At 41.5% G+C, this 24,541-nt stretch overlaps 1 protein-coding gene across 1 annotated transcript in view; it reads left to right on the top strand.

The window, feature by feature from the left end:
* Window positions 1-24,541, top strand: part of SORCS3 (sortilin related VPS10 domain containing receptor 3) — a 620,228-nt gene that overhangs the window by 578,861 nt on the left and 16,826 nt on the right. Inside the window, exons 17-20 of the mRNA XM_024121368.1 lie at window positions 4,959-5,072; window positions 8,304-8,475; window positions 10,804-10,990; window positions 16,645-16,778. Coding sequence (XP_023977136.1) covers window positions 4,959-5,072; window positions 8,304-8,475; window positions 10,804-10,990; window positions 16,645-16,778 — 607 coding nt within the window. The remainder of the gene's footprint in view (window positions 1-4,958; window positions 5,073-8,303; window positions 8,476-10,803; window positions 10,991-16,644; window positions 16,779-24,541) is intronic.

The raw sequence follows: 24,541 nt of genomic DNA on the forward strand, positions 1-24,541 counted from the left end.
GGAACCTAGAAAAATGGTACAGATGAACCGGTTTGCAGGGCAGAAATTGAGACACACATGTAGAGAACAAACGTATGGACACCAAGGGGGGAAAGCGGTGGGGGTGTGGGGGTGGGGGGGTGATGAATTGGGCAATTGGGATTGACATGTATACACTGATGTGTATAAAATGGATGACTCATAAGGACCTGCTGTATAAAAAAAAGTAAAATAAAATTCAAAAATTAAAAAAAAAACAATGAAACATTCATTTCTTCAGTTCCACTAGCCACGTTTTGGGTGCTCAAAAGTCACATGTGGCAAGTGGCTACCATATTGGATAGCATAGATGTAAAACATTTCCGTTATCACAGAAAGTTCTGTGGGACAGCATTGGTCCTACCTGCAAGTTCTAGGAATGGTCAGAGCAAAGAGATCACTGAAGACTGGAGTTATGATGGAAGGCTTCCTACAGGAAGTGGTGATGGAGCTGTATAGACTTGCTGCTGAATACGTATGAGGAAAATGGGCAGCACATCCAAGAAAGCAGATGTATGAAGGTTGTTGATGAATAGAGGGGTATGGCCAGATGGGTAGCATGGGGTTAGATTAGGAGAGACACTTGAGTGATGATTGTTTGATTTTTCAAACAATTGCTGAAATGGTTTGGATATAATTATCTTTCTATCTCTATAGCTACATGTAGGCTATGACTTAGCAACTGATGATGATGTTAATTATTAGTCCATTGTTTTTGTTGTGGTTTTTGTTGTGGTTGCTTCTCTTTTCTGAGTGTTCATGCTGTGGCTGCCAAAAACCTCTATCTGATCCTAAACCCAGCGTGCTCTACTGTCTCCTAAAATGAGACAGAGACACCTGTGGAACACTCATCCTAGAGCCTCAGCTCCCAAATGGGGAAATGGAGGAACTGAGGGTCGATGAGGCTATGATGGGGTAGTGCATAGTCTGAGAGTAGGATACCCCCTACCACTGGGCCAGCAGAGACCATGACTTCTTGGATGGCTCCAAGAGGCTCAGAATGACATTAGGCCCTCCCTACTGATTAAACGGGTGTTTCATGGGCTTGTACTAATGCTGAACCAGGGATCAGGGGTCTCAATTATCACCTTTGGTTAACATCATCAGGTGTGTACAATCTTTAACAAGTCATTTCTCCTCTTCTTCTTCTCCTTTCCAATCTGTCAACTGAGGGGATTGAACCCAAGGAATGCAGGTGTCCCTTCCTCTTCTGACATGCAGAAGCTTTTTGATTTCTGAACCTCTTCTTGTCTATTCCTTCTTTGGATTGTCTGAGGCTTCTCCGTGGATGGGACTTGGAGGACAATAGGTCCCTATGTGTCCTAAATGGACAAGTTTTCCCATAAGCTTTTAGAAGTTCTAAACGCTTTTATAGTCAAGAAAACCACAGAGGTGACTTATTTCTTAAAGGAAACTATCTGTGTGTTTGCAGAAGCTGTGGCAGCTTACTTCCCAGAGGCAAATCAAACTTTCTGGTACATTCTCTCCAAATGTCACAATTCAACAGAAAACCACCTTTCCTCAAGAAGCTGGAGCAGCAGCTGGGACTGCTTATTTGCTGACATCATAAAAACTCCAGAGCTGGGAGGGAGCTTGGGCAGGATGAGAGATTTTAATATATATTTAGCAGAAGTTAATGAAGAAGTCCACAGCTTGGGGGCAGCCAGTGATGTTTCCATTAATGTTATTAAATATTAATGAGGTGCTTTTTCTCTTTGGGGCAAAGCAGCATGGCTGATGTACCTTTTTAAATTACTACATCACTAACAGGTAGCAGAGCTAAACAGAACTGCTAAAGATGGTTACATTTAGCAAGAAGAAATAAGACATTTCTCTCCTTCCCAGAGATGCTTAGGAGAACACTCTTCCTTCAGAGATTACTAATATTTCTTAGGATTCACAGGACATTCAATAGATTTACCTCATAAAGGAAGCAGGGAATTTTCTAGAAGTAGTGCAGACACACCACAGCCCAAATCTTTCTGCAGATAAACAATGCTTAGAAATCAGATATTCAGTGCTGTACTGGAAAATGTTTAACCACCGGCTCTCTGGGAACAAAGAAACAAATAAATAAGCCCTGATTAGTAGTGTTTGCTGATTGCTATAAATATTCCCACCATATCTGATTTCAAGTTACCAACATGGCATCATTGAATGCAGAATTAGGAAGCACAACATGTGTCTATGTATTTACTGTATAGATACATTGACATAAATGACTTCAAGAGCATAAATAATAAAATGATGTACAATGCCATTTTATATATAATATTTATTGCATATAATAATGCAGCAAAATAATGAGGAATTTCTGTGTTTTCGGTATTTATTATCCTTTGAATATAATTTATTTAATTGAAATTTTGTATAACTTAATTTTCGATAATAGTTGTGTTTAACAACCATTAACTAACTTGCAAAATTCCTGGAATTTCAAGTTGGCTCTCATGGGCAGTTACCAGCTGGCACAACATCGAGTCCATATGAACTCTCAGGCTGGAAGATCTCCAATCATTGATCGGGGAAAGCATGGAAAAAGATTACCTTGACAGACATGTCCCTTGCTCCTTTTCTTCCAGTTTCATTTAAACTTGCTGTATCAAAGCTGGTCTTGACCTTCACCTTTCCGTGTAGCGATTTGCAATGACTCAAGCTCACACTCACTCCACAGGCATCTGTTGAGCACCTGGGATTCTCTCTGTGGTCCACACTGGGAAGTCAACCATGGGCTCACAGTCTCCCTGCAGAAATAGACCAGATGCCATGGGATGATTTGTGCAATCATTTAAAAATGTAGTTAGAGTATCATTCACCCAGTAAATATTTATTCAACACCTTCAGTGTCCTATTCTAGACTCTTATATTGCCGAACAAAACCAACAGAAGGGTTTGCTCTTTTGTAGCCTCGATGTTTCTAAAATGCTAGAAACACAAAGGTTTGGTCCAGGGAAGTAAGAATGGCCTCATCAGACCTAGATATTGAAGAAGGATACATAGGAAACCACCTGAAACAGAAAAGGGTAGAGTGCTTCAAAAGCCCTGGGCAGGACTTCCCTGGTGGTGCAGTGGTTAAGAATCCACCTGCCAATGCAGAGGACACGGGTTTGAGCCCTGGACTGGGAAGATCCCACATGCTGCAGAGCAACTGAGCCCGTGCACCACAATTACTTAGCTTGTGCTCTAGAGCCTGCGTGCCACAACTACTGAGCCCACGTGCCACAACTACTGAGCCCACGTGCCACAACTACTGAAGCCCACATGCCTAGAGCCCATGCTCCGCAACAAGAGAAGCCACCTCAATGAGAAGCCCGCACACCGCAGCGAAGAGTAGCCCCCGCTCGCTGCAACTAGAGAAAGCCCACGCACAGCAACGAAGACCCAACGCAGCCAAAATAAATAAATTTATATTAAAAAACACACACACACACACACACACACACAAAAGCCCCCCAGGCGTCACACAGACAAAGACAAAGAGGGTTAAATGTTGGCCTGAGTTTGGTTTGGAGGAGGCTGTTGACAAGGTAGGGTGAGGTCAAACCGAGAAGATAATTTATATAATCTCATCAGTCAATTGGTACTTCTTAACTGTACTGCTTCATCCTGTATCACACTGTGTTCTGCTCGATACTGTATTACTCTGTTCTTTTGTTGGATTTGAGGTATGTTGTCTTCCTCTCTCCAAAAGACTGAAAACCCCTTGAGGATAAGGATTATGGCACTTCCTTCACAGGATAAGGCACATAATGAGTAATAAATAAATGTGGAATTAAACTTTTCTTTCTGTCTCCCTTTCATTGCTATCCTAGTTACCCACATAGACAATCTGCATCTGTTTTCATTGGACTTTAATTAAATCTTGGCCCAAAGAATAGGAGAGCAGAAAACGAAAGGAGGGGTGGGTCCGGAGAGAGCGATTTTCCTGTTTTATGTTTTATTAACACTCAGTGGATCAGTATTCATTTGTTCTGCCCTGTCTGTGGGTTTCAGGACATCTTTGGGTGCTTGACTTGGAGGCATGGCTCCTCCCGCCAATTTAAGCCACCTTCAATGACCTGGGGTTGGTTACAAGAGGAATAATGTCTACTTTGTTGCTCTTCTTCTACCCTGGAATGTACATTTCTGGCAGCTTTATAAAAGTCCAAGAAGTAAGGCAACACCGTTTACATTTCAGATGGGAGAGCTCCTCTCCTACACTGGCGTATGACTTCCTCACTTTGGAATGTGGAGGAAAGGAGCAGAAAATCATACCAGACTTTCTTTCTTCATTTTACTCTGGCTAGACTTTTACAAAAACATGAAGAAGAGCTACAGTATAGTTTTTGTGGGGTTTTGTGTGTGTGTGTGTGTGTGTGTGTGTGTGTGTTTTGTTTTTTCCTAAAGGAAACAAGGGACCTGTGTTATAAATAGTTGGGAAAAGTTTGAATGACTGTATATATGTGAATGCAAATGTGTATATTTGTTTGAGAAAGAATTTCAGAAAAAATGAAAATAAGATCAATGAATTCCATTTTGGAATAAAATGTGGAATCTGAACACAGAAATAAATCTTGACCTTTAAAGTCATCTTCTTGGTTGTCATCTACTTATTTCAATAAATCCACTGTGATCCAAAATATACTTTTAAGCTTACAGCATCCCTCACACCCACCCCAAGCCAGTGTACCCGCCACATTATGTACATCCATACTTTTTTAAGCCTGGACTCTCCATCTGATAATCTATTAAGTCTTCTATACACTGAACTCCGAAAGACTTTGGGATTATTTCCAAATCTGAAAATCCATTTTCAAAGTATGAATATTTGTCCCCACTGGGAATATTTAAAGAATGTGTTGAAGCTTTGGGGATGGTTAAAGGGATGTGTTTGTGCGTGCCTGTGGGTATTTTCACATTTGTGCATCTACACCAGTATGCAATATTTATTTTCTTGACAGTGACTATGGCTATGAGAGACATGGAGAAAGCCAGTGTGTCCCAGCTTTCTGGTACAATCCAGCATCCCCGTCAAAGGACTGCAGCCTTGGTCAAAGCTACCTTAACAGCACTGGGTAAGTAAAACACCTGAAGGAACTCCAATCACTGTTTCCCTATTTCCTAAGTTGGGATCAAAGGAGGATTCCTACTGAAGCAAGGTGGAGTGTAGATAGAGTTTGTTTGTAACAGGTGGCTTCTGAGGAAAGCTGAAGGGTTCTTTAGCTGAAGCTAGCTTTTTTGGAGCATCAGAAGAGATTTCTAGAGGGGTGGGATAGGGAGGTTGGGAGGGAGACGCAAGAGGGAGGGGATATGGGGATATATGTATATGTATAGCTGATTCACTTTGTTATAAAGCAGAAACTAACACACCATTGTAAAGCAATTATACTCCAATAAAGGTGTTAAAAAAAAAAAAAGAGAGATTTCTGATTACCCAGAAATCTATTACCCAAATGCTATTTGCCTCTGAAATACCATAGCTATTATCTGATCAGACCTTCTCTTTTGGAAAGCAATGCCACCTTATTCTCCAGACCCCAAAGGAAATAACTTAACACTAGTGGTGTGCAGATACTACAGTGCTTTCTAGCGATAGATGAACCGAAGCTCTCGTAGACCGATGACGAAAACTTAGAATGAAAAGTCAAAAGTCCCATCCTAGGAACTCCTGGAATAAGAAGGTCAAGGCACACTCTCTGTACTTGTCAAGTTACGTATGTTTCTCTCTTTGTTCACTTATTACTTACTCACTCAGATGCTGGAAAAAATTTTCCTTGGAGACCTGTTGTCTTCCCCTTTCCTTTGCCACTCCTATGACCTAGAACAGATTGGGAAAGTGGATTGGTGGTCTGAGACAGTGCTTTTTAAAATTTAATGTGCTGTGAATCATCTGGGGATCTTGTTAAAATACAGCTTCTGATTTAGGAGACCTCGAGTGGCATTGAGATTCTTCATTTCAACATGCTTCCACGCGATGTCAGCATTGCTGGTCCTAGCACTAGTCTTTGAGTAGCAAAGGACTAAAGTGTTCTGGAATTCAGTCTCAGCTCTTCCAATGGATCTTCTAACATCTCACACAAGTTACTCACCAGCTCAGTACTTTTACCTTACTTGGTTGTAAAATAGTGGTAGGGGTACTACCTACCCAACTGACGTCTACAGAGGAAGAAAAAACATGATGGAAGAGATATATGGAGTGGTCTGAGATACTCTGAGAAACATACGTTTTTTAGCCAAAAATTTGGTTCTTAGGGAGCTATTCCTGGGATCTGAGCTGAGGTTTAAGCACTGTTGGTGTCATTTTATTGTACATGAACGGTCTTAGGAATTTAAGCCACTCAAACTACAGATCCAGCAGCATGAAACTTAAAAGACACGTGGTGTCAGAGACTAAAGTGCTAGGAAGTTTGAGGAAGAGGAATATAATGGGCACAGAAGATCAGCTACGCCACCAAATTCCCAGCCAGAACATACCTGGACATAGCTGGAAGATAATTGCATTAGGGGTTCTCATATGATCCTGTGACATGTGTAGGTAGACCCAAGTTTAAGCAAGTTAGGTGTACCAAAACCCCAAGCAGCCATCAAATAAATCAAGAAGATGAAAGGGAAAAACTATTCATTTTTTTCAAAAGATTCACTACAAGTGAATCTCCAGGTTGCTTAAATGTTGACTTATAGTACAAATTGTCAACCAGCTGGCCAGTTGAGGCTGAAGAGTTGGGTGATATCAAGTGTGCATTAGGACATGATACCCACCAAAATATCTATCATAAGTAAAACTCAATATCTTCTAAATGACTAAAGCTCAGCAAGAAAGTATAGGTTAGAAAAGATTGATTATATAGACCAGTGCTGACCAAAAGAACTATAATATGAGCCACATATGTAATGTAACATTTTAAAATAGCCACACTGAAAAAGGTTTTTAAAAAAGGTGAAATTAATTTTGATAATATATTTTATTTAACTCAGTATGTCCAAAATATTATCATTTCAACACACACCACTAACCAAGTCCTCAGTAACCACAGGTGGAAAGTGGCTAGCTTATTGGACAGAGCAGCTCTAGAACCATTATGAATTCAGTTGACCATTAAAAATAATATATTGATATATCTATAAGAGGATATATTGCGATTGCATATGAGGCAATAACTACATATAACATTTGCTTGACATCCTCCTGGGATCTCTGGATGGAGATGTGGGGCTGGTAATTCAGCAGTATGTGAAGGGCAGGGAGAGAGGAAATATCAGGGATAGTGGAGAACTAGTATCACTCCTAAGGAATTTGCTTTCACCTGCTTTCAAGGCCACCAGAAAAAGGCAACATGGATGGACTGGTTGATTACTCCTGACACACAGGGTGAAAGAAGATGTGATGTGATGATGGTGATGATGGTGGTGGTGGTGGTGGTGGCGGTGTCTGTGGTGCATTTATTTTATGTGGTTTTACCAGAGTATTGATTTTATGCAGCCTTACAGACAGTGATGTGCCTGGAAATAAAGTCTGTCGTGCAGGTCAGGGCTGTGGGCAAGCTCTCGGCTTCACGTGCTGGGGTCAGTGGTCAAGCAAGATGTCATGTCATCACTGTGTGCAAAGATGCCCTTAACCTAAAGGTCACAGTGTTTACAGGGAGGTTTTCCCGTGCAAGCTTCTTCTCTGAGGCAGTTTTACCACAGCAGGATCAAATAAGAGTTTCAAACTTGTGCTTCTAGTCTGGCATTGGTGATGAGTGAGAAATGAAATATTAACAAGGAGAGAAAATGTGCTGTAAAAGAGCCCAGTGGCTCCACAGTAAGGGCTATTAGGTATTAGGGGATGGGGTGATGTCCTGGGGGTAAAGGGAAGACCGGAAGAGGCTTCCTGAGTAGTCACAGTTAGAAGAAGGCTGATCCAGCTGCTTTCTGGCCTCAGGGAGGTAGGCACAAGTCTCTCCATTGCAGAGAGAAGCACCTGCTTTCCTTGCTTCCCTAGTCCAGTGGGTCTGTCTCCTGTATCATGTGTGAGTCAGACATTGATTTTTCTTGCCTGGTTTAGACCCTGATCCGATCTGCCTTTCACCAGGTAGGATCGATAATAATGTTTAAGGAGCTGCTCTTCCTGAGATGGAGGGATAGCGGTTTCTCAGCGTTTGCTTAGCGTCCTGAATGGCTGTTGTCTTTGGGACTCAGCCTTTAGATGCAGCTGTGCGGAGTCTCTGTCTCACTCTTGGTCTCCTGCACGCTCTGCCGTACGTGCTCATGCGAGGGTGCACACGCTGGCACAAACCCCACCACTGACGGTGGTCAATACCTCTCAGGTACCGGCGGATCTTGTCCAACAACTGCACAGACGGACTGAGGGAGAAGTACACCGCCAAGGCCCAGATATGCCCCGGCAAAGCCCCTCACGGCCTCCACGTGGTGACGACCGATGGGCGCCTGGTGGCAGAGCAGGGACACAATGCGACCTTCATCATCCTCATGGAGGAGGTAGGGGAGACTCTCTTGCGTCTGTGAGGTCAGAACTCACAAGCAGGTCATCGCCCACTTCCAGAGGGGAAGAGAAGAAAGATCACGTTTTCCCACCAGTCCTTGTAACAAAGTCAATGGTGAGAAGTGAAGACTCCTGGGAGAAGATGGAAGGGGTGAAAGAGGTCTTGGGATATTTAGGGACCCTGTTCCCTTCATCCCACAATACAGAAGTGGGGCCCCCTTGTCTCTGGGCAGGTGCAAATTTGAATATATTCTTTGAGGTATCCCTTTAGGGTCTGCATCTTTGGAGGAATGTTTATTATCATTAGACTGTATACTGTAAACTTTGCCGGAAGAAGGGAATTCACATTTTTTCCTTTTTTTTTTTTTAAACCCTTAATCCCACTGATTAGAAAAGCCCACAAGGCTTTCAAAGGGTCTTGAAAGTATGAGTGTGAGGGTGGGGGAAAGTATCCTAACCCTTTAAACTTATTTTTATAAAGAATGTCATATGAGTTGATTTTCCATCAGCTACCTGCTCCATTAGTTCACTTTTTAGGTCTTCTGCAATCTGGGCAGTAAAATCAGACTGCGTTCGTTCATTCCAGGGTAGAAATAGCTCTGCTGTATGCTTCTTGCTTCCTATATGAGTTGTTTCATCTGTTTCCAAACCAGGGAATTTTTCAGGCACTCCTTTCTGAGGTGCTGGGGCAAGAGAGCTTGCCTGATTTACAAAGCCATCTAAATTTAAATGCAAATTACTGTATGCTCTTGAGAACTTGGAAGGAGACCAAAGCAGGCCAGGAGTTTTTCCCCTAACTCTGAATACTTGAGAGACCTTTAAAGTCTGGCCCACACTGGACAGGACGGTGAGGGTTCCTTATCCTGGGCTGACAGATCTTTAGGCTTCATCCACACTGGGTGCTTGAATTAAAGACATTTAATATTCAGAGGAGGTCATTATCACATTCCCACTAGGGAGTTTCCAGGACCAGCTCTATAAAAAACTTCTCTTGAATAGATGTGAACAGCCATGATCTTATCCATTTGAATTGCCTTCAGTTCATTTCCACTTTAATTTATATTCATAAACTCAAGGGTAGTTGACATTGTGTGAGGCGCAAGGTAACACCTATCAATATTTTGATACCAACCAACTCACATCTGGATTGCCACGGGGGAAGAGACAGAAAGTCAAACTGTGATGAATGCACATTCACTGGGCAGATAATTCCAGAATGATGTATTTCTCTTTTTATTCCATCAACCATCTTTGTTAATAAGTAGAGAGACCCGACTCTTCTTTTTCATCCAGGATCCTTATCTTATGGTCAGGTTCAATTGAGTTTATCCAGAGTGTTGGCCCAATATAGTGGGGAGAAGGACAAGAAAGGATGGGGTTCAATATCAGCCCTAATAAGCTAAGGATCAACTTGGGATGGTAAGATGCACTCAACTGAACCACTGACATCACCTCCACAGGCAGCACCTGGGGGCTCTTAGCATCCCAAGAGGCAGAAATATCTGTGAGCTGAGATGGTCAAAAAAGGCTTTAGGGAAGATGGAGCTTAGGCAGGTTTAGGGAAACCCAAGGTCAACAGAGCACAGGTCTATTTTCAGCTGGTATGCAGTATTCATCTGTAGAATGGAAATAATCATCCTATCTCACAGTAAAGATGGTATTATATAATATGTGATTAGCATAATGCTTGAAACCTAATAATAAATTCTAAAAAATGGGACAATTATAGTTATTGCATGGTGGTTGAGAGTATTGACACCAGACTGCCTGGGTTCAAAACTTGTCTCTTCCAGTATTGGCTGCAAAGACTTTGATCTAATTACTTAATTTATTTTTGTCCCCATTTTAGAAATGGGTCCAGTAATACTCTCTACATTATAGAGTGTGAGGGGATTAATTGCTTAGAACTGAAAAGAAACTGTATCAGTATTAGCTGTTACTACTACTACTACGAAGAGGAGGAGGAGGACGACAACAAAGATGACGACACAGGAGAGAAATTATTAAACAATGTATATGAGGGAGTCAGGGAAGCCCTTGGCTTCCCCAGTTCCTGGCTTCACAGAGGCTCTAACTTATCCACAATTGCCGGTGTCAACCAAACCAGGCTGCCCCAAGCTTGGGCATACAGGGGCAATAGGTCCATTGTACCTGTTCATAGTGCCCAGTAGAGAGAGTCTGATGATTGTGTCGAGGGTGTTTCAGCCCTCTGGGAGAGATTAGGGCCTCAGAGGGTGATGCTGAAGGCACAGGACCAAGTATCAAATAAGAGTCAGGCTGGACCATGTGAATGGGCCCAGGCCAACTGCTATTCCACCTTGCAGGGCGATCTCCAAAGGACAAACATCCAGCTTGACTTTGGGGATGGGATCGCAGTGTCCTATGCTAACTTCAGTCCCATCGAGGACGGCATCAAGCATGTGTACAAGAGTGCGGGGATCTTCCAGGTGACAGCCTATGCGGAGAACAACCTGGGCTCAGACACGGCTGTCCTCTTCCTGCACGTGGTTTGTAAGTAGCGTGAGCCATCGCCTCTCTTACTTTCTTCCCAGTTGACAACTCCCTTTGTTCAGACTTCCCGGGATTCCAAGCTGAGCAAGATTTGGTGTGACTACTACCCCAAATGATGACCCCAATCAAAAGATTGAGATGTGACCTCATCTGTGTTTGAGTTTCATAATATTAAAGTAGACCGATCATTTTGAAAGTTTGGATAACATTACCACTTGGCCTCTCTTTTCAGCTCCACTCTGTTCTGACATAAGCAAGTGTGCGCATGGAAACACATTCAAGTGAAAGTCCCTTCCCTTTGCTTTGGAGATTCCTAAAATAGGGAAAGAGGGAACTCATCTGATTCGCAGCCACAGGTTCATTTTCGAGCTACTCTGAGTGAAGGGAGCACAAATCAAAGTAAATTGTTCTCTCCGTTGGAAGAGCCGAAGAAGGATTAAAGAAACCCATGCCCAGATTGTTTTAAGTGTAGAACTGAACACACAAAATAACTTAATTCTTACATCCAAGGTTACTTCAAGTTTATCCCAGGTGCGAATAATTCTAAGAACCCACCAACTTATTTTTGTTGTCCTAGAATGTATTTCATGGCTGTTGGCTGTTGCTTGGCACAAACCAAAACAACCGTTGACGTTCCAGAATTGTGTGTTAGTCCTGGAAGTATTTTGTGCCTTTGCTATCCTGGGACTTGACTCATATAAGCTGAAACTTAATATGATTTTAGAATGTTGGGTCAAGGAAATGTTGTTAGGGGCTGTTATTGGTTTCCTATACGTTATAGTGATACACATGAGTCTAAGGACTTCTATGGTTCTTATATACGCCACAATAGTTTGGGTGGTAATATGCTACATATGATGAAAATTAAATGCTTTAAAAGAATCTAGGTGAAAACAAGGGGCACCTTTTCGATTAACAACTCAGTAAAGATATAAACACTACTATATAAACAACTTACACTTAAAAGGTCCCTGGCAAACAGTGACCTAGCTGGTCTCCTAGCATTCTGGTCACAATAGTAGCATAAGGACCAGCAGTGATGAGGGAAGTGCATGGAGAAAGACCTGGATTATGTGTGTTATATCCTTAAGGATGCCACACTACATGACCATGAGATAAATGATTTCTCCTCTGGGTCTTCTGAGCTTCAGTTTCAAAATGCCTTAATTCTAAGTGACACCTTGCTTCACAGGGATCTTGTAACAATAAATAGGAAACACAAATAACACACCCAATCATTCACCAATTTATTCAATGACTATTTGTTGAGTTCTTAATATATGCAAGGCCTTCTGCTAGGCACTTAGAGGCAACAATACAGAGATGGCCCTGCCCTTGCAGAGTTTACATTCTGGTGAGGGAGGGAAGGTACTGTGAGAAACGGGCCACCAATAGCCCCAGGGGTGATAACCATACCACACCAACAATAATAATTCTGTGTCAGAAGCAACAGGTCAGAAACCCAGGTGGGTGGTGTGCAAGGTGTTTATGAGCCAAGTTTAGAGCAAGGGAGACCAGTGTTTGAATTCTGATCATATCCGTTTGTGAAATGTCTACTGTCAGTCAACTCTCTTAGTCTTTATAAACCCCTGATTCCTCACCTTTAATACTTAGATTATAGCAAGGCTATGAGAATCAAATTGGATTATGTGTATGTGTCAGGGGTCCCCAAGACATCCCCTCCCGGGTTTTGTGATTTGCTGGAAGGACTCGTAAGACTCAGCATATAGTCATACTTCAGACTATAATTTATTGCACTGAAAGGAGACACGTCGAGATTAGCAAAGGGAAAAGGCCAGTGGGACAGAGTCTGGAGGAAACTAGGTGCAAACTTCCAAGAGTCCTCTCCGCATGGAGTCACATAAAACATGCATAATTCCTCCAGCAATGAGTTGTAGCAACACATGCGAAGGGCTATTTACCAGAGAAGTTCATTGGAGACTCAGTGCCCGTGGCTTTTACTGGGGACTGGTCAAGTAGCCATCCTCTGCCTAGGGTATACCAAAATTCCAGACTCCCCGAGGAAAGCAGTTTTGCAGAATAAACCCTATCATTGGTTAAAAAAAAAAAAATAGTCTAGGCAGAGTGAACTACTCTTATCAGCTCACTGTTGACTGGAAACACTCCCAGAGCCGAGTTCCCAGATGCCAGCAAAGGGCCAATCTTGCCCACAGGTCTTTCTAAAAATGGTGATCTCAGGTCAACATCAATGTTTTTCTGCACAGTGTGCAAAATGCCACTTAGCACCCAGCCTGACATATGATGAATGTTACCTGCTCTAGTAACTACTAAGTACTGCCTATTCACTTTCTACCTGACACTTCTGCTGCATTTAAAAATGAAGACAAAGAAAAAACCTTTTCTTTCCTCTATTGCAACGACCTGCCCCGCCCATGTTCCTAATTCTGCCAAGAGTGGGCCTTGCCTGCCAGGTACAGTGACCAATGTATTTCAGTGGCAAAAAAAAAACACAACAGCAGGGAACAGGTTTATACTGTGGGTTACGTGCTCGAAGAAGGAACTGTCCCTTGAAACTTTTATCGTGCTCATAATTCCCTCCAAATCAATCATGGCTGCATTTACCAGACAGTTATTAGAGTGGAAACTGCTCTTGGCCTCATCTTGGGCCATTAGCTAACAAAGGTAGTTGTTAGCCGCCCATAATAACCAATCTCGCACAGATTATTAGATTTTTATCAAAAAGAGCACTCTTTAACAGTGAGGATTCTAGGAGTTTGCTGTGTTCCCTCCTGAATCCCTCAGTTCTCTTCTCCCCGATCCATGATCTATCTGTAGATTGAAGTCTGGAGCTTCTGGCTCAGGTTCTTTGCCCTGAAAAGCTGTTTGATGTTGTTCCTTGAGGTTATATTTACCCAGACGTACTTGTCCTGAAGCTGGCATCTATGTGGCCGTGCTTGATGGTGTTCTAATTCGTGGAAGCCCCACCCCTTTTGTGTTTGGCATGAATTTAGGGAGAAGGAGGTCTCATTTTATATTTGGGGGTATCAAAGTACCCAACAATGTAAGCCCTGGTTGAGCTGAAGCCTCTGAGTGACTGAAAACTGAGAAGCCTGTCCGGGGCCACGAGTCATAGCGACATCACTCAACTGTGGAAAAGCCCAGGGTTCCCATGAGCTGGTCAGGGGAATGGGCTCCATGCGTTTTGAGGGAGAGAGATAGACAGCAGCGTTATCTAAAAAATAGTACAAATGAGCTTATTTACAGAACAGAAACAGACTCACAGACATAGAAAACAGACTTACGGTTACCAAAGAGGAAGAGGGTGAGGAATAAATTAGGAGCATGGGATTAACAGATACACACTACTGTATGTAAAACAAATAAGCAGCAAGGATTTATTGTGTAGCACAGGGAACTATATTGAATATCTTGTAATAACCTATAATAGAAAAGAATTGAAAAAAAGAGTATTTATATATATGTATATGTTTATAACCGAATAACTTTGCTGTACACCTGGAGCTAGCACAATATTGTAAATCAACTATACCTCAATTAAAAAAAAAAAAGAAGCATTGACTTTGAGCATAAAAGGGGCCCCTTTCCCAGCAGGAGTAGAATGAAGGATGTGAATCTGGGCATGAAGAACAACTCTGAGGTGTTCAAATAAGACCCAGATTCCTTATCGCCCTCTTAGGACATGATCTGGCCAGGGCCCCCTTCCCACTACCTCATTGTCTTCCACGATGATCAATAACACACAAACAACAAAGAGAGATAAACCAGAAAACTCCTAAAAATGAGTAAATAAAGCAATGAAAAGTAGGTGGTGTTTTCTCACGTGTGTGTGTGTGTGTGTGTGTGTGTGTGCGTGTGTGTGTGTGTGTGTGTTTATTCTAACCAACAGTCAAACCAAACAGAAATAATTAAACAGATTTACTCATTGAAAATAATTAAACCTTCAGCCAAATGTGTATCTGAAGTGACAGGTTTGAAATTATTTGTTGAAAGAAATCTTGAGGGGCCGTATGTCTGGGGTCAGGTGAGAGCAGTGGGCAAAGAGTATTTTCACGCTGTAGTTACACGGATTCGCTTGTTGATTGTTCAGGAAAATGCCATCTGGGAGGTGGCAAGCCAGTCTGGCTAATCTCCTCACCCAAACATCAGTCCCTGTCCAAACACCTTTTATCCCAATATAAATTTACTTACGACATAGGAGGGACCCGGTGAGAATCAGAACGCCCACTCTCCCAAGAGGGACTTCTACACAATGATACACAGGAACAGCGATGATGTGGTGGTAGTGGTAGTGGTGGTGGTGGAAACAGTGTCAGCACATAATTAATTCTATGATACCTTTAACATCCACACATCACTTTCATATGTTCTTATTACTGTAAGGAAGGCAGGGAACAGCATAACAGTCTGTGTAGAGTCAAGGTTCTGTAAGATAGAGGAAAAGGTCATACAGCTAAAATTAAACAGGAGCAGAAGTGAAAAGTATCCATCTGTTTTCTTCTCTTTAAACTGAGCTGTCTCCAAAATAACCCAAGACATCAATAGTGAAGGCTGGGTGGCCTGGAAAATGTCCCACCCATGAGAAGAACTCAAGGCCCCCAGGCTAAAGAGCTGTCCATGCTACAGCTGTGACCTTTAGTCACTTTAGATCATAAGCACTCTCATGGTGGAAACCAGGAAAATGTGCTCTGACTTAGTGTGGACAGATAATTAGAAGATTTTAATTGGATTTGGCTAAGTAGGAAGGATATAAGGAAGGGAAGAAAGGGAGGAGAGGAAGTAGGTAGGAAAAAAAGAAAACAAAAAGGAAAAAGGGGTAAGGGTGGGGGAGAAAATCCCACAGAGTTAAAAAATAACCAATCTAACCCACAAAGGCAATGCTGATACACTAACATTTTCCAACAGCGTTTTCCTCTTCTCGCGTTATTTTGGAAATGAATTAAATTAAAATCCTCACTTAGTATGCATAGGGTGGGTTCCAATCTATTCTCTTACTTGCTAGTTTAGAACCTGAGACTGCTTACATCAGTTTTCTGAGGAAGAAAATAAAACAGAAAGCTTGGTCACCTTTTGGCAAGCAGCTTTTTAAATTATTATTTGGGAACCTGGTACTTATTTCTCCTTCAATTTAGGGAGATGGGCTTTTTCCTTTCTATAAAACAGCCTTGCGAGCTTCTGAATGATACCCACTGAGTGTTGCAGATGACAGGCACGATGGCTGATTGTTGAACGAGATGGGACCAATTAACAACTGAGGATAATGGCGGAGCCCTCCATACAATGCACTGACCCCCAATCACAATACAGGCTAATCGGCAGAAATGCAAGAGGCCACTCTTTATCTTCCTATTTATTGACTAAGTGTCCAGTAAACTAGCTTTGTCCTTGGGCTGGAGGTTCATAAGCATTCGAGGTTGGGCTCATCGGATGGAAATTAAATTCAGATGTCACTGAAAAAATCTGAAGCCCGATTTGAGTTCCCTATTATACGCGGTACTTCATTTCAAGTAAACACACACACACACAAACACACATACTTCTCAACATCTGTGAATTTGCAATCCTTGTTTTATTATAGGTGATGGTAATAGAGGTTAAGATTAAGAATCTGGGAGTGTGATTGTTTGTTTATTCCAGGAATAGAAACATTGACATTGTTCTCCTTGTTCCCTTAGGTCCCGTGGAGCATGTTCATCTCCGAGTTCCATTTGTTGCCATAAGAAATAAGGAGGTCAACATCAGTGCAGTTGTGTGGCCCAGCCAACTGGGGACCCTTACCTATTTCTGGTGGTTCGGCAATAGTACAAAGGTTTGGCCCTTTCTGATTGGTGTGTGCTTAGGTCTATACTGAATGTTCCCATGTTCCAACTTCTGTGTTGATGTTCCGGGGGGCACAGAGGGGGGATGTGGGCAATAGGGGATACTTAATGAAGCTATGAATCCACGTAATTGAATATGACATACCCTCCTACAGCAAGTTCGTTGTTATAATAGGGAAAGTTCAAATAATCCTAAGGAAGAAAGGGTACTTGGAGAATCTGTACAAACCTGGTTGTTCTTGCTCCTCTAACCAATATTTCTCATATTGATGTTGCTCCATTTTGTTCTAATTCCGGCCTTCCTACTCACCTGCTGTATAATATCAAGAAAGTCATTTAACATCTCTGAAATTAAGTGAGGCCGTCTGTGAAATGTGAATTCGATATCTAAATGCAGGGCAGTGAAAGTCAAATGGGGTAATAATGCACATAAAGCATCTTTAGCAAGACCTACTAGGTGTTCTGTTAGGGCCAGGCGCTGATGTTCTTCTTCTTAGGCATGGTATTGATGTTGCCAAGTCTCAAAGAAAGGGACTTAAGGACCAAACTCTGGACTTTGCAGATACTCCCTACTCCTGGCAACTGGTGATGATGAAACTTTTTCAAGAATAACCACACTTGTACAACAGAAGCTGAGAGCAGTTTGGCTGAGGGTTCCTCAGCTTAAGGGCTTCATGTTTTTCGCTCTTCCTGTTTTTGTCTTTGCATTTTCTTTAGTCATTCTTGATGTGATTGGTATTGCTCATCTTAGACCTTTACTTTAAAAAAAAAATGTATGAAAGATATATCAGACTCAGAAATGCTGGATATCTAAAGAAAGGGGAAATAAATATTCAGTCGCCAGTGTAGTAATTCCTTTTAAAAAGGAATGAAACAATGCCAGTTTTGTTTGTTTGTTTGTTATGAGACGACCAAAGAGAACTTCAGCTCTTGCATGGTAAGAGTGGGAGATGATTCATCCCTGCTCTTATTTCAAATTAAAAAAAATTGTATTGAAGTATAGTTGATTTACAATGTTGTAAATCCTCCTCTTTTCCAGGGTGGTAGCATGATGTGGTTGAGAGAATACGGACCTTGGGGTCAGAGAGACAAGGGTTAGGTTTCTAGCACTGCTACATGTTTATTAAGTGAGCTTAATCAAGTGATTTGACCTAAAATTTAATTCACTCAACAGCAAACTGGAGAGAATAATGCCTGCATCATCTCGATTTCTGTGAAAACTAAGTAAGATACAATGTATCTCCCTGGCACAGACTAGTTTACTCACTAAATGGATGCTTTCTATTTTGGTATAAAAACTGACAGGATGATTTGATAAAAGACTGAATTAGATTTATGGACCCAAGGGACAATTTCCTGTTTGCATCATTTGTGCTGTATACTTTCAAGTTCTTAGTATAGACTATGATGCTTTTGCATTTCTGGTGTTATTATTCACCAAGACAATGGTAAGGAGGTTAGTTAATGAGATTCCCCATTTAGTATATTCGAGAAGTGAAGCTCCCTGTGTGAGATGAGCATCCTAAGGTCAAACAGCTGGTTAGTTATCGAGCCAGACCTAAACCCAGGTCTCCTAATTCCCATCTATCATGTATCCCCCCAGCCCCAGGATGCTTTCTCTGCATCACTCTGTTTGGATATCACAGACCCTAAAATTCTGCTTCAAACACCAGCAGACATACATGGTGAAAGAAAAAGAGAAAATCTTCTGGGAGGAGAACATCAGAAAGAGAAGGATTTTAAGTTCGTCTCACCTCTGAGGATGTGAGGTTTGGGCTGTCCAGCCAGGGAGTTCTTTTCTGTTAGTGTTTGTTCACCTGTTGATCTTTACTGGGAGACAACTGTGTGTAGGGAGGGCAGTTCTTGGCCGTCATGAACCCAATGATTTACTCAACAGCCCACAAGGAACCGAAGACAGTGTTTCTCTATAGCACTATTTTTTTCTTTGGGTGTTTATTCTAAGGCCTGAAATACCAGACAGTGTCTAATAAATATTTGATCAACAGAGAAGTAGACAAAGTGATTGGAGAGTCTAGTTTCTATTCCTCTAAAAATTATCTGTTAGTTTGAACAAGTCACCTGATATGAAGCTCAGTGTTGTTTTCTCTAAATCAAGGATACTAATATCTAATCCATGAACATCACTGAGTTATTATTTGAAAAATCTTTCTATCTATCTATCTATCTAATCTATATTATGAGAGGGAAATTTTAAAATTGCAGAATGGCATTATGGTTTTATTTTTTTAATTGAGGATGACCTGAAGTACTGCTTAGGTTAGGAATTTCCATCTATAAACTTGAGCATAAAGTGCTGTACAAATACCCAAGATCTCAAAGGTCTTACTAGTTGGTTTTTTCTTCCCAAAGAACCAAGAGAATGATAGTACTTTAGAGGCATTGGAACAGAGTGGTTTTGAAATGAGACAAACCTGTTGGGGTTGGGGTCCAGACTCAGATTCTCCTTGCTGTATGCCTTTCATCAAATCAGGTAATTTCTCTGTGCCTTAGTTTTGTTCATGGTGATGCCAGAATAAGACTGGTAGCTACTACACTCTAATATCGCTTTGAGGATTAAGTAAAGAATGGCATTTAAGTGCTTAGAACACATCCAGTGTGCTCATCCTTTGCATCAATGGCATCTACATCTCAGTGGCAAATCTGACATGGTTCTAGAGATTTCTCTCCCACCTTCAAGCATGGTTATTCCATCCATTTAAAAGAGGTACATTTTCAGTGCTTTTGCTAGCACCATGACAGAAACACATCAATGTGGCCACAGTGCCCAGAAATTGATCTAGTGAGCATTGTATTTTCCTGGCAAATGAATGAGTGTCTTTGGGTGTCTTGGTGAGTGCTCTGCGTGTCGAGCTATGTGGTTACCTTTGATGAACAAACCGATCTGTAAAAGGAGCTAATACTAATTTTGAGCATTTCTTTCTAGCATTGGCCTTGCACTAGGCTCTTCATATATATTATTTAATCATCAGAACATCACTGAGGAAGGAGAAATTATCCCCTGTGTATGCGTATGTGTGTGTCTGTTTCTATGTGTTGTGACCAGGTGAATTGGATTGGACAGTTTTGCCCAGGTGGTTGAATTAAATCAACCTCCCGATAAGAATCAGTTGACTCCCCACAAACCTTTATAGCCAACCCTCTGTTTGGTGCCCTTAGGAATAGAAGAGCACTTACAATCTTGTCTCTATCTTCAAGGAGATTACAATGATCAGTGAGCAAGTGTGATGATGTACGAATAAAGAGAAGAGAGCACGCATTCCTGAAATCCATCTATAGGTCCATACACCTACAAGTCTATCAGCGGGAGATGCAAAATTGTATCAGTAGCTCCGTGGATCTTTCTCGAGAACCTGTATTTTGTGCTAGATCTTATGAGGAACACAAAGCAGTATAAATTCCATTTGTTGCCCTTAAAAAACAATCTATTCAAGGAGATGAGGTTAACATCCCAAAATAGATACTGTAAGGAATGGTAATAGGAATGGAACATTACTGGCCCAGACAGGCAGCCTAGGGGGTGATGAATGCAGGGCTTCTTGGTCCTGGAGCAAGTTGTGTATGAAGCTGGTCCTAAGCTGGCATTGAAGGAGTGGTAGAATTGAGGCCAGAGAGGAGGGAAAGGGATTTGTGCCCGCTGGTAAGGCTTTGGGCCTGTTTGTGTTCTGTGTAGACAGACACTATGAAAGAGGAATTCATCTGGGGAGAAACTGCATAAAAAACTAAAACTGGGGAGGATAGATGACAAATGGCTTTGAATGACATAACCGGATGTGTTTTAGTTTGTCATAGAAACTTAGATTTAGGATAGGATAGTGGAAGATAGAACCAGATTCATGGACAGTGATATTTTCAACAATGAGATACTTTTGAAGAGTTTTTACAGGTGTGTGTGTGTGTGTGTGTGTGTGTGTGTGTGTTTGAGGGAATTTTTTTCCCCCAAAACTATAAATTTTCAAAATACTCCCATAGTCATAACACATATTCAGGTACTATTTACTTTATTTATTTTTGGTCTTTTGTGTATTTTAGACTTTTCTCTCATGTAGTTCTCATCATAGCATATCCACAATGATGTATCTTGCCTTCTGCACTTCATAAAGTAAAGCACTTTCCACATATGTAATCTGCTGAAGGTTTTAAGTGAGGCAAGTGTAGTGATTACATAGTCTGTCCAATTTAGGAATGGAAGGTTTTATCAAGGTATACATTTAAGTTGTGGGGATTTTATAATATTCGGTATTAACTTGACTTACTATGTATTGGGAATCTGGTGTAGGCTGCATCCAAACATTTCCCTGAAGCTCCCTGATCCATTTGTCACGTGGGAATCTCCTAACTAGTTACTCAGAGCTTCATTGATGGCTTGCTGGGCTTAGTGGATAATACATGACCTGTTGCACATGAGGGATCCTCTGTGGGCAGGGATGCAGCCTGCAGCCTAGGCAGAACATGAGCCTTGCTGTGGGCTGGCCCTGCAGCTTGGACAAAACACGGAGAAGTCAATTGGACGCCTGCTGGATTTGTGGGGCTCTAAAAGGCCAGTTTGCTGGGATTAACAGAGTTCTGGCTTAATAAATGTGTCTGCTTCCCTAATAGAGTTAGTAAATGAAGCTTAAAATACTTGATTTAATTTAGTGTTGTGCACTAGACATGGGTGGCCAGTGAAGAACTCAAAGAATCCCATGGAGTGTTCCAGCTTTGCAAGGAAGGTGAAATCAGCCATGATGTCACAACAGCTGATGAAAAACAAAAGCAATTTGGAAAACAAAATTAGCTTCTGCCATTTCCCTAGGGTGGAAGCCTGGGGCCTGTTGCCTGGGGGCCAAGTGTTCACATTCAACACAGTTTGTTTGCTGTGGCTCAGGGCCCTGACTGGCTGGTGGGGTGGCATGCTCCCTCCCGCCTCAGATGGCTTCCCTTGTCCTGCAGACTTGCATCCTTGTTTGTTTCCTGGATCTGCTAGGAAGCAGCCAGATAGAGAGGAGACCAAATCTGCTGGGACAGGAGGAATTCCACTCCTCTCAGAAAGAGATGTCATTGCCTGGCACAGCACCATCATCCAAGCCTAAGATAAGACGAGTGTGCGGAGGAAGGAGAGCAGGGGCCATGTAGACCCCTGAGAGCTGAAGAAGATGACATGGTAGTCGTGCAGATTCCCTGAAGAGACAACCATTAGCGGAGAAAAGTATCCTGGGGCTGAGAGCTGGGAAGAGATAGCTGAGGGCAGTAACCAAAACGAAGGACAATGTGATATAGTTATGGTGAGAGAGAGCGATTCATGGGATCAAACAGACAAACAAACAAACAAAAAACCACCACATCAATTATTCCTTTTTTGTTTTGTCTCTCTCCCAACATTTTATTATTAAAAACTTCAAACACAAACTAAAGTTGAAGTGAACATTCACATACCCACCCTCTGTATTCTATCATTAACACCTACTGTGCTTGTTTTATCATGTCTGTTTATCTGTCCATCCCTCTATTCCGCCATCAACCGATCTTAAATTTTGATTTATTTCAGGCACTTACATGCTTTGTCCTAAATGCTTTAGGTGGCAAATCATTAGCTAGAGTCCTTTATCTGTTTATACTTTTTCCCCCAGGGTGGGTATGAAGTGTATCAACAATGAAATGTACAGATCTGAAGCGTGTAGCTCCTGAGTTCTAACAAAGGCATATACCTGTAATCCAAACTCCTATCAAGATGTATAGTATTAGCATCACTCCCAAAAGTTCTCTCATGCCCCTCGTCAATTCCCACCCCAACCCCCAGAACCAATCACTATTTTTTTCATCATGAATTAGATTTGCCTTTTCTAGAACTTCATTTAATGTAATCATACCATGTGAATTCTTTCATATAAGGCTTCTTTCATTTCTTATGGTTTTGGGACTTATCCATACTGTTGTATATATCAATATTTGTTCTTTTCTGTTCATTATATGCATATACTACGACTTGTTTATTCATGTTCCTATTGATAAATTCTCCTAGGTTCTTTTCAGTTTTTGGCTAGTATGAATGTACTGCTATAAACGTTTTCTTTTGTTTGTGGATATTTTCTTTTATCTTGACTAAATCCCCAGGACTTCAATTGCTAAGTCATAAATATAAAATGTTACCACTACTTTGGAAAAAATTATCGCCATTTCTTGTAAAACTGAACTTTTTCCTACATCGTTGCACCATTGTACCTCCCACCAAAAATGTATGAGAGTTCCAGTTGCTCCACATCCTCAATAATATTTGATATTATTATTTTTAAAGAAAATTTAGCCATTGTGTTTGGTATATAGAGGTATCTCATTTTCCTTCCAAAGAATATGACCTAGGTACTGAAGCAGTTGAAGGTATTCTGACAGGTAAGTCATAATGAGTTGACTAGTAGGAACTAGAAAATTTGCCAAAAGCCATTCATCAGTCCTTTGTGTTCTGATTCCTGAATGAGTCCTCACAACTTCTAACCCAAACCTTTAATTTAAAAGATAAAGACCTAAGGCACACAGTGGGGACAAATTTTGCCCAAGGTAATTCATTAAAATAGTAACAGAGCCAGAGAATCAAGTCTCTGTTCTTGTTATACTAAAGATGGCAACTCAGTGGCACACATTCTTCCTTTATTCCATGTCAGTGGCTGACATTGCCATTCTGAGCCCAGCTTGACTTCAGCTTCCTTCTCAACACAGGACACTAAACAGCCACTATTGGCCCATGGGAGTTGATTTTCATCACAGAACCTACTTGTACCTCATTTGTTGTTTAATTAATAAGGCCACACCCTTGTGCATATCATCACAGAGCCGTAAGTATGGAGAAGCATGCTTGGGCTCTGGGGTTTACCCTTAGTTAAGAAAAAGAGTGTAACTCTTTCAGTACTCACTTCTTTCTTTCATTTAGCAAGCAGAGAAGAAAGGGTGTCAGAAAGCTTAGGGCAATATCTCTAATCCTGTCCAACTCCAGCCATCAGCCTGGTCATAAAATAGAGCAATAGAATATTAAAGCCAAGAAATCAAATGATTTTTTCAGAGGCGCAGCTGAAAATTCTGAGCCAGAAAGGAATTTCAGTCTTGCAGGAGGGACGCTGTCTGAAAGCTGCCTCTCTGAGCCTCTGCAGGGTCCAGGTGCAAGGGTGTGCTGTGTGAACACTGGCCGATACCCACATTTTAAAAGGGAAACTCTACGCATCCCCAACTGGCTACATCATTACTGTATCCTATTGTCGTCCTAACGCACAGAGAGGAGAGGGGTCTGCTCATCTGCACTTGTGACATCTCTTCATGAGCTGCCTTAGAGAAGCCTCCTACTAATATGTCTTACCTTGCAAACACCAGATAACTCGAGAGGGCACTGGCTTCAAGATAATCACTGAATAATGACTCTTCAGTCGCAGAATCTGCATTCTCTTCTCTCCAGTAAGCACCTGCTTCTATCAAGATCCTAATTCCCAAGGAGAAAAATATGCTATTCTCTTTCTTTATCCTTGACAAGTCCCTGTCTGTTATGATCAAGGAAAGAAAACAGAAAAGGAAAAAATATTAAAAAGTAAACACAGATATGCATGTTTATATGTTTTCCAACTTATTTAAATTGTTAGAAATGCCTTGCAATGGAAAACACAGATATGACCAAACAAAATGTCAATAATAGGACCATACATCCAAGTTATATACGGATTCTGCTAGATGTAAGACAATTTACCAAGGGTGGTTGATACAAAAATAAATAAAA

The sequence above is a fragment of the Physeter macrocephalus genome, chromosome 20, assembly GCF_002837175.3.
Source record: "Physeter macrocephalus isolate SW-GA chromosome 20, ASM283717v5, whole genome shotgun sequence".
Lineage (NCBI taxonomy): Eukaryota > Metazoa > Chordata > Mammalia > Artiodactyla > Physeteridae > Physeter > Physeter macrocephalus.